The following is a 10,971-nucleotide window of genomic DNA, read 5'->3' as shown; positions in this document are numbered from 1 at the left end:
TTTCAGAGTATGCTGTTAAAGCAATCATGCCCTAAAGCACTATAGCCCTCTGAAGGGATCAGCAGGAGCAAAGAGCAGCCCCAAATTCGCGGGACACGTCTCCTGGCTCCGCTCTCGCTCCCCCTCCCCTCGCGCTCGCTCAGCAGGCCCGGCTCCAAGTGCGCCACATCTTCCAGTCTCTGGGATGGGCGGGGGGAGGAATAAAATAAAAAAAAAAATTCCTTCTCTTAAACGAACATGCCGGATAGCCAATCGCCTTGGAAAACGCCCGACGGTTACAGCCACCGCCGCCCAATGGGGGTGGGTCTTGAGGCGGAGCCCGTGGGGTGTGAGAGCAAAGCGCGGTCGACTGGCGGCGGCCGAGGCATTTCCCTTCTTCGCCGCCGGAGCTGCGAGACTGCCGGGAAAGGCGGAGAAGACGAAAGGGCTATCATGATGCGGCTCCGCAGCCCTGCGCTGCTGAGAGACCTGCTGTGGCTCAGCCAGACCGGCACCGGCGGCGCGCTCAGCTGTTGCCGTCGCTCGGCGCTGAGATGGCTCCATCCCGCTTGGCCCGGCGTGGCCGGCGGCCGCTCGCCTTTGCGGCTCATGCCTGGGGCTGCCGCCTCCGCCGCCTCCCGCGCCTTGTGCACCAGCTCCGAGGGCATCTTGGAGCAGACTGGCAAGGGCCCTCCGGCCCAGCAACCGCCGGCACCTACGACGTCCGCCGCCGAGATGCCCGCCTCGGCCCCCGGCCAGAACAGCCACAACGCGGCCGCAAGCAAGGAAGCAGGCGTCTTGGGGGAAAAGTGAGTGGCGGCAGCGAAGGGCGGGCCGGGACCGAGAGCCAGAAGCCTTGGGAGAGACAGAAGGAAGGATGCTCCTCCGGCTGCCGGCTGGTGGTAGTGGGCGCATGCCTGCTGGTGCTGGCGTCTTCCTCCCGTTGACATGTGACAGGATACTGCTTTGTAAATGTCAGGACAGGACAGGACAGGGCTGCCCCACGTGCGGGGTGGGTTTCTAGGAAGGCAGAGCTGAAGATGGGACTGGGAGGTTGCCACAGTTTCTTTGCCATCCCTTCCTCCCTTTGATGCATTTTGTCCCAAAGGTGCTTTTTTTTTTCTTCTTCTTCTTCCCAAGAGGCAACTCACTGGATTTTCTGGTTTTCCTTTGAAGACGTTTGTCTTCTCATCCAAGAAGCTTCTTCAGCTCTGACTGGATGGTGGGGAATAGAAGGATCCACCATCCAGTCAGAGCTGAAGAAGCTTCTTTGGATGAGAAGCGAAAAAGAAAAGATGTTTTCCAGTTGCCTCTTGGAAAAAAAGCACCTTTGGGACAACCATGACCTGGATGACTGAGAATCTCCATAGACTTTGATGCATTTATTTTCCTGGAGATTAAAGTCGCTTTCACTCCCTATTGAAAGTAAAGAGTGTGTGTAGGGGTGGGGGAGACACCTCTATGGTGTTTTGGGCATTGTAGCAGAAAAATGACCATTGGAAGGACTCTCTGGGCACTGATTTGGGTGGGGGGGGGTTACTTAATCACTGGATAATTCCAGTTAATTTATGTTTTAAGTTAGTAGGTGGTGAAATTGGAGTTTGGGAAAGTGTCAGCGATGCTTTAGTCTTGCTAGCTTTCATTTTTAAAATTAAATGCTGCTATTTGTTTGAGAATTTATATTTGAAACGTGACTTACTTAGAGATTTTATGTCTTTCAGCTAAGGGTCATAAGCTGATCCATGAAACAGGCTTGTGAAAGGGTTCTGCTGTTTTCAGTTTTCACTTATTTTATTGAAAATGTTTATTAAATGATGTACAATTTCCTTTTTTGGTACACGTTTATGAAATGAGACCTGGGGAGGGGGAAACTTTTCTGCCATGCAATGAGTAAAAGGGAATTCAAGAAATGTCCATCTAAAATACTATGTTGGCGGAGTTTTTTAGAATTTTCCTGTCCACCATTTATATCTAAGAATTGAAATCTAGTATACAATTAAATAGTTACAAAGGATTGTATCCGAAATATTGAATGTAGCTTTTAAAAATCTCCTAGTTGAATTACTCATTTATTAACAGTCTCATTTACAGAAGAGATAAATAGTGAAATACACTTAGGTGAATAGAGTCATGTTAAAAGTGCTCAGAAGTTTTCCATTTTTCTTCCCAGGAAAGCATTTTATTTCAGTCAACATTTCTGAACAGAGGAATGTGCATTTTAATTATCTGTCCCTTCATGTAAAACCACTGACCATTGACAACAGGAATACTTGTGTATTGATCAGAATTTTTTAGATAATGCAGTTAAAAAATTTAAAAGAAAATCGCTTTTACTACTTGCAGTGAATCTACTTGCAGTATGATTGCAGCTGCTATAGGTGTTTTTATGATTCACCTTTAAAATGATTTTCAGGCCAATCAATGAGCAATGTTCTGTCTGAGGGTGGTGGGGAGGAAGCTATAGACTCAGTTATTTCAGTGACATTAATGAAAGAAAATGGTTTGCCTGCAGTTTTGGGAAAATCATAAGGCTTAAGGAATTATGGTCTTTGATTTGATTTGGTAATTGGATGTAAAATTCTGGCAGGGAAACTTAGAATTACAAAATTGGAAGAGGCCATTTAGGCTATTGAATCTAATTGTCTACTTGGTATGGGAATCCAAGTTACTATATATTACTCAGGAATAAGGCTATCTGTACAAATTTTTAGTGTTTTAATTTTCACAATTGGCTTATCTATGGGTAATTCATGAATTATTCATTTTTCATAGTATTTGGGTCAAAATCCACAGATGGTCTTATCCATGAGTATATACAGGATATATAGATATTTTAAAAAACCTACTTATGTTCTTGCAGATGAGCCCAATCCATTTTTGTGTGTATTGTGGCACCTAAAATTCTTAGCTGATCTGCAGCTAAGAAATATTGTATACTGTATATGGTAAAAGGCCTGTCTAGCCTTCTCATGAAGAGAGCATCCCATCTTTATGTTTTATTATGTTGTATGTGTGTGTGTGTGTGTGTGTGTGTGTGTGTGTATATATATATGGATGGTATATCTATTAATGATAATATTTTAGAGGCCTCAGTTTGTTACTTATATTATGGATTGTGACTTTGGTTATCTGCCATTTAGAGTGATTTTGATAGATGGAAAACCATTTAAATGTGTTAAATAAATAAATAAAACCCAATACCAACAGAAAAAGTAAAAAGTGGTAATTATACAATGGAGGTCCCCCCTTTGTGCCTTCAAATCAATGTTGAGCCTGTTTTAGTAATCTAGATGAAATGTTAATATATATTGCTGTTCCATGTATAACAAATCCTTTTTGCCCATGCCCAGGCTGGATAAAACCAAACCTCTTTGTGAAACAATAACATTCAACATTGCATCAAGGTCCTTAATTATAATATTTCTTTCCAAAATTGTGCTGATATATGTAATGATTTGAAACCAAATTGTAATTGGACGACCAGATTATATGACTTTAAAGAGCTTTTGAATTTCATACAACACACACCAAATCTAATATCCAACTTTTTAAAAAACATTTTCAAAAGGGTTAATAAAAATATTTTCTGATAAATTAGTTTCCTTTTTAAATAATGTCTGTGGAGAGTCTCAGTCATCCAAGTCATGGTTGTCCCAAAGGTTCTTTTTCAAGAGGCAACTGGAATTCCTTTTGGGGGGGGTTTTCTCCTTTTTTAAATCATGCAGTTTTTCACCTGGACCCATTTATCCTCCAAAATTGGATATTCTAGTTCTTTATTCCATAATTCAGATATAAAACCAATAGAACTTTTACTTTTTAATTCCTTATAAAATTAGATTGTCAGTTTTTGTTCAAGTACTGCATCTCTTAAACATTTTAAACTTGTTAGTACCTTGCTGCTGCTAAAGCAGCCAGGCCATTCTGTTTAATATGTTTCAGTTACATATATTGCTCAGCAAATCTTGTAAAGAAATTATACCCGAAACACAACTCATTAGTAATCAACTGATTGAGAGTACTGGTTTACGGTTTGGCCCCAGCATTCCAATAAAATATTTTCCTATTTTCAGATTTGGGTTATTCCACAATAGCAGTTTTTCTTGGGATTTTGGATCAAAATGTACCTAGTAAGCATTTAATGACCAGATGTGTTTGGCAGTTTTTGAGGCTGGAAATGGAGATATTCGTTTGATCTCCCTAGACCTACACTTTCAGAAGTGTTTTACCACTCTAATCATAAGGCAATCTCATATTGTCCAAGGATATTCAATAGCATATCGATAGAGGAGAATATCTGTAGCTCAGGATTGAAATGAGGGGTCCCTAGTGCTCTCTGAGCTTGGTAAATTTCTTGCAGACATTTCATTACCCAAACTAGGTAATCCAGATGAGCAGAAATTAACACCAAGATTAGACCAACAATCAAGAAGCAAACAGTACCCCAAACAAGGAACTGTCAAAGAAGCTAACAGTAAACAGCCTAACCAAAGAACCATCAAGACCACTCCCACCAACACTAGAATATAAAATGAGAATAAACCCCACTCCCTACTAGGAACAAATTTCATGGACAATTTTTTTTTGCTTGGAAGAAAAGCCTTAGATTTGGTGAAACACGAACACTGCACTCCAGCATAAGAACTTTATGCCACCTGTGAAACATGGTGCTGGTATCATGGTTTGGGCTGCTTTGCTGTCTCTGTCTCAGGATGGCTTTGCCATCATCAGTGGAACTAAGAATTCTAAATTGTCTCAGCAAATTCTACAAGAGAGTGTTAGGCTATTTGTCTGTGAATAATATACTCAACAGAAAGTGGATCATGCAGCAAGACGGCAACACAAAATATACAATTCGTACAACCTAAGAGTGATCAACAGTTAAGAAGAAAGTTAATATTTTGGATTGGCCAAGTCAAACTCCTGACCTTTATCCTATAAAAGTGTAGAAGGATGAAGTAGGCAGTTCATGTGAAGAAACAAACCAACATCCCTGAGTTAAAGCTGTTCAGTTAAAGAAACAGGCTAAATTTCTTATGTACAGGCCTGATCAACCATTATCAGAATCTTTAGTAGTAGTTATTGCTGCCCAAGGGGGGGGGCACACCAGCAAAGTTTATTTTTCTAACGTTTAGATGTCATTTTATATCATTTTTCTCAAATAAATAAATCAAGTATAATATTTTGACTCATTTGTTGAATAGGGTTCTCTTTATCTAGTTTCAATACTTGCATGGAAAGGACATTTTAGGTTATATTTTATGCAGAAATATTGAAAATTCAAAAGGGTTCATAATGTTTAAGCACTACTGTATCTGTCTAATCTAAGTATTTAATAGATAATACTTGTTAAACATTAATCTCAAGGTAATACTCATTTTGATAACTTTAAACTTGCCCCAGAGACTTAATGGAAGCTTTAAACATTGAACTATGTCTACTGAAAGTACATCTATACAGTTAAGCATGTTTTATTCAAACTATTAAGATATTTTTGAGAAAGATATAAATCCAATTAGTTTATACAATTTCTTAAAAAAAGCATAACTGCTAATCTCTTGCAGTAATTTACAGGTATACTGTGTCCTAAAGATAATAAATTAGTTTTGTTACCCAGTTAATAGTATAGTCAGGGTATAAACCGTGTTACTGTATAAGATAAGTAAGCTCTGGTGATGGCATGAAGAATATTGAGAATAGCCATAATATCATCAGCAAATAAGGGTAATTTATATCCATTGCCATGTATCACCTCATCTTAATATCTTTAGGGTCACTAATACCGTAGAAGAAAATCAGTACTTGTCAGATCCCAATTTCAGTTGATAAATTGAGAGATAAATCTACTAGGTAGAGATAAGAATTTGAAATCCTGTGAACAAAATATGTCCATATTTCTTGAATGGCTGTAATATAAGCCTCATAAAATGATAAAGGAAATATGGAACTAAAGTGATCGATTGTTAACCTGTAACAAGTCTTAGTTTATGAAAATTATGTACTATTCAACTGAAAATTTGTATCAACTGTTTAACATTGTTGTTAAATATAATATTGAATATCACTAATGCAGTTTTCAGCAGTTCAGTTCTTAGGTCACAGAAAAAGCTGTTTCTTGCAACATGATATCAGACTAATTTTTACAACTTGTTGCATATTTGTCTCTTTTTAAAAATATGAGTCAATTTACATATGACTGTTATAAGTACTGTGCCTTCTTATAGGCAAAATATTTTTCAAGGCTGCCTTCCCAGGATTACAGATGTCTGGAACTGTAATAAGCTTCCTAAATAGGAAGTGCACAAAGACAAAAAAAAAGGATGAATATAGGTTTAAATTGAAAGAAGCTAAATGTCCAAAAAGTGAAGTACGTAACCTAATTGTGCTAAGGTCAAAAGAAAAGTATAACTGCTTTGAATGTCCAATAAGACTAGTGTTATTGCCCTCCACTTTCCATTTTTCAACCCTGGAAAGAATTACATAGAATAGAAATGCCCCTATGCTAGCATTGATTGTTAGAGAAAAAGTCAGATCTGGATAAATCATGATTTTGAATCTATAGTATTTTCAATTGATAGCTTTCTCAAAAGTTGTAAAAATGGTCTATGATACTGGACTTCAATAATTTAATACATCCACCCACATAAATACATACCTATGAAGGATTGTCGTTTGTTTTTAAACTGTTAAGTATCCATTATTTCAAATTTAAAATCAATTTGCAATGAGAAGACTTCTGAATATATTATTCCTTATAGTTTAACAGAACCTTCTGCCACTCTGCAATTTGAAAGTAAGTTAATATTTAAATTATTTCTGGTCAATTGCCCATGTACTTGAAGAGGTTCAGTTTGTAGAGTAAAATGAAATCTTCTAAGGTTTTAATTCTGGTTTCATGAAAAGTAATAAGGAGTCTTTTCAGTGTTTTCAGATCTTTATCAAATGTAAAAGCTGGAGCTTTTATTATTTTAAAGTTACCATGTATTCCATATATGCCAGTTTTTAAAATGTTTGGAAATAGACTGCCATTTAAATGTTAATTCAAAGTTAGTTAATTGTTACTGGGAAAGCAGTACATTAGAATTAATACAGAATTTTTATCCAATCTATTGGAGCTTGGAGAAATGGCAGAAGAATGAGTCTTTAGTTCTTCTTGACTGTCTGGGATAATCCATCTTTTCCCCCTCTCCATTTTTCTAGAGAGAATCACTTGCCTTGAGATGATTTAGAGAGAACCATCCTCTTCATTTTATGAGGCAGATTGCTAAAATACTACATTTTTATTTTATTTATTTATTTATTGATCACATTTGTATACCGCCCTATCTCCCGAGGGACTCAGGGCGGTTAACAGGCATATAAAAAGAACATATAAATACAGATTAAAACACTGATAAAAAACTTATTCTAACCAGCCTGATTACCAAAACCAATTAAAATCAATATAAAATTTAAAATTTCAAAAATTTAAAAATCTAAAAAAAACCTAGTCCAGTCCTGCGCACCTAAATAAGTGTGTTTTAAGCTCACGACGGAAGGTTCTAAGGTCCGAGAGTTGGCGAAGTCCTGGGGGGAGCTCGTTCCAGAGGGCGGGAGCCCCCACAGAGAAGGCCCTTCCCCTGGGCGTCGCCAGACGGCACTGCCTAGCTGACGGCACCCTGAGGAGTCCCTCTCTGTGAGAGCGCACGGGTCGGTGAGAGGTATTCGGTAGCAGAAGGCGGTCCCGTAAATAGCCCGGCCCTATGCCATGGAGCGCTTTAAAGGTGGTCACCAACACCTTGAAGCGCACCCGGAAGGCCACAGGTAGCCAGTGCAGTCTGCGCAGGATAGGTGTCACCCGGGAGCCACGAGGGGCTCCTTCTATCACCCGCAAGAGCCGCATTCTGGACTAACTGCAGTCTCCGGATGCCCTTCAAGGGAGCCCCATGTAGAGAGCATTGCAGTAATCCAGGCGAGACGTCACGAGGCGTGAGTGACCGTGCATAGGGCATCCCGGTCCAGAAAGGCGCAACTGGCGTACCAGGCGAACCTGGTAAAAGCTCTCCTGGAGACGGCCGCCAAATGATCTTCAAAGGACAGCCGTCATCCAGGAGGACGCCAAGTTACGCACCTCTCCGTCGGGGCCAATGACTGCTTCAACATTCAGCCGCGGTTGCAGCTGACTGTACCGGGATGCCGGCATCCACAGCCACTCTGTCTTGGAGGGATTGAGCTTGAGCCTGTTTCTCCCCATCCAGACCCGTACGGCTTCCAGACACCGGGACAGCACTTCAATAGCTTCATTGGGGTGGCCCGGTGTGGAAAAGTACAGCTGGGTGTCATCAGCGTACAGCTGGTACCTCACACCGAAGCCACTGATGATCTCACCCAGCGGCTTCATATAGATGTTGAACAAAAGGGGCGAGAGAATCGGCCCCTGCGGCACCCCACAAGTGAGGCGCCTCGGAGCCGACCTCTGCCCCCCCGTCAACACCGTCTGCGACCGATCGGAGAGATAGGAGGAGAACCACCGATAAACGGTGCCTCCCACTCCCAATCCCTCCAACCGGCGCAGCAGGATACCATGGTCGATGGTATCAAAAGCCGCTGAGAGGTCTAATAGGACCAGGGCAGAGGAACACCCCCTATCCCTGGCCCTCCAGAGATCATCCACCAACGCGACCAAAGCCGTCTCCGTGCTGTAACCGGGCCGGAAACCGGACTGGAACGGGTCTAGATAGACAGTTTCATCCAGGTGTAAGGGAAACTGATATGCCACCATACTCTCTACAACCTTCGCCGCGAAGCGAAGGTTGGAGACCGGACGATAATTACCTAAAACAGCTGGGTCCAAGGCAGGCTTCTTGAGGAGGGGTCTCACCACCGCCTCTTTCAAGGCGGCCGGGAAGACTCCCTCCACCAAGGAAGCGCCCGTAATTGCCTGGAGCCAGCCTCGTGTCACCTCCTGGGTGGCCAGCACCAGCCAGGAGGGGCACGGGTCCAGTAAACATGTGGTGGCATTCAACCTACCCAACAACCTGTCCATGTCCTCGGGAGCCACAGGGTCAAACTCATCCCATAAAATATCACCAAGACCACCCTCGGACGCCTCCCCTGGGCCACTGCAATTTTGGTCCAAACCGTCCCGAAGCTGAACGATTTTATCGTATAGATAACCGTTAAACTCCTCAGCACGACCCTTCAACGGGTCATCCCGCTCCCCCTGATGAAGGAGGGAACGAGTCACCCGAAACAGGGCGGCTGGGCGGTTATCTGCCGGCGCAATGAGGGAGGAGGCGAGCAACGCCGCTTCCTCAGTGCCACTAGGTAAGTCCTAGTATAGGACTTCACTAGTGTCCGATCAGCCTCGGAGCGGCTGGACCTCCAAGAACTCTCCAGGCGTCTTCTCCGCGCTTCATCCCCCTCAGCTCCTCGGAGAACCAAGGAGCCGTTTGGGACCTGCGCCGGGTCAGAGGCCGCAAAGGCACGACACGATCTAAGGCCCCCGCCGCGGCCCGTTCCCAGGCCGCAACCAGTTCCTCAGCCGTGTCGTGAGCCAGACCCTCAGGAAATGGCCCAAGCTCCGTCCGGAACCTCTCAGGGTCCATCAGGCGCCTGGGACGGAACCAGCGTACTGGCTCCGTCTCCCTGCGGTGTTGAGTGGCGGTCAGAAAGTCCAGGCGAAGAAGAGAGTGATCTGACCATGACAGAGGTTCAATAACTATTTCCTTCAAATCCAGATCTCTCAGCCACTGACCAGAGATAAAAATCAGATCCAGAGTGCCACCCCCAATGTGAGTAGGGCCATCAACTACTTGAGTCAGGTCCAAGGCCGTCATGGAAGCCGTGAACTCCCGAGCAGCTGTCGATGACGAGCCGGAAGATGGCAAGTTAAAGTCCCCCATGACTAAAAGTCTGGGGGTCTCAACTGCCACCCCAGCAAGCACCTCCAGGAGCTCAGGCAGGGCAGCTGTCACGCAGCAAGGAGCCAGGTACACGACCAGCAAGCCCATCTGACATCTATGACCCCATCTCACAAAAAGGGATTCACACCCGGCAATCTGAGGCACAGTGGTCTCCCTCGGCTCTAGACTCTCTCTAATCACAACCGCCACCCCACCACCCCTACCCTGGCCCCTCGGCTGATGGAATGCTCGGAAACCCGGCGGGCACATTTGAACAAGGGGCACGCCCCCTTCTGGGCCCAGCCAGGCCCCCGTACCGCCCATAAGGTCCGCGGCACCCCCCTGAATAAGATCGTGAATTAGGGGGGCCTTATTGGCCACGGACCGTGCGTTGCACAACATCAGCCGAAGGCCAGGGCCCTGAGGGTCCTGACCATCCGGAAGCGGGAGAAGTTTGAGGGCTCGGGCGCGCGATCGCCTGCAGACATCGGCGCGCCCCCTAACACGATGTGAGCCCCACTTCCGCCATATCTGCCCCTCCCCTAACCGTGGAAATGTCACCACCCTCAACCAATGGAGCACCAACCCCCATGACCCTCGGACCCACCAACCCCGCCACGAGCATGCGAGGAACTGGACTCCCACCCGCGGGTTTCCCCAACACCCGCCCTTAAATCCCTCCCACCACCCCCAACCCAAACCTATCGATTTCCTCCCCTTAAAAACCCTTTAACACCCTCCTTAAAAAACCCCGACAGGTTCTTCCCCTTACCTGTCACTACCCTCCCCCCCTTTAAAAAACCCTTATTAAAAAACCTATCTACAAAACCCCACAGGTTCTTTTTTTTCGCATGCCACCTCTGTGGGTCCCAAAACCCGTCATAGAGGCCGGCCCTCGATAATGTGGAGGGCCATTTCTGCGAGGCGGGGGCACCTCGCAGCTGCAAGAGTTCATCAGAAGAATAGCGTCGTAATAGAAGATAAGATCGGCGAAAGGGGTCCAAACTCCGAGGGATAAAAAAGATGGCAAAGATTAAAAATGTTATCCAAATAGAGATTGAAATAGGCCTAAAATGATGATAAATGATGATAATACTAAACCAGCATGCTG

The 10,971-nt window shown here is 44.1% G+C and overlaps 1 protein-coding gene across 1 annotated transcript in view; it reads left to right on the top strand.

Annotated features, from left to right (window-relative positions):
• The first annotated feature begins 222 nt into the window (after positions 1-222).
• GLS (glutaminase) overlaps positions 223-10,971 on the top strand; it is an 85,634-nt gene continuing 74,885 nt past the window's right edge. The window contains exon 1 of the mRNA XM_058188537.1: positions 223-788. Within this exon, the coding sequence (XP_058044520.1) occupies positions 238-788 (551 nt within the window). The 5' untranslated portion in view covers positions 223-237. The remainder of the gene's footprint in view (positions 789-10,971) is intronic.

This window comes from Ahaetulla prasina, chromosome 1 (genome assembly GCF_028640845.1).
Source record: "Ahaetulla prasina isolate Xishuangbanna chromosome 1, ASM2864084v1, whole genome shotgun sequence".
Lineage (NCBI taxonomy): Eukaryota > Metazoa > Chordata > Lepidosauria > Squamata > Colubridae > Ahaetulla > Ahaetulla prasina.
The sequence above is the reverse complement of the archived record's forward strand: the minus strand, read 5'-3'. Positions and strand labels throughout refer to the sequence as shown.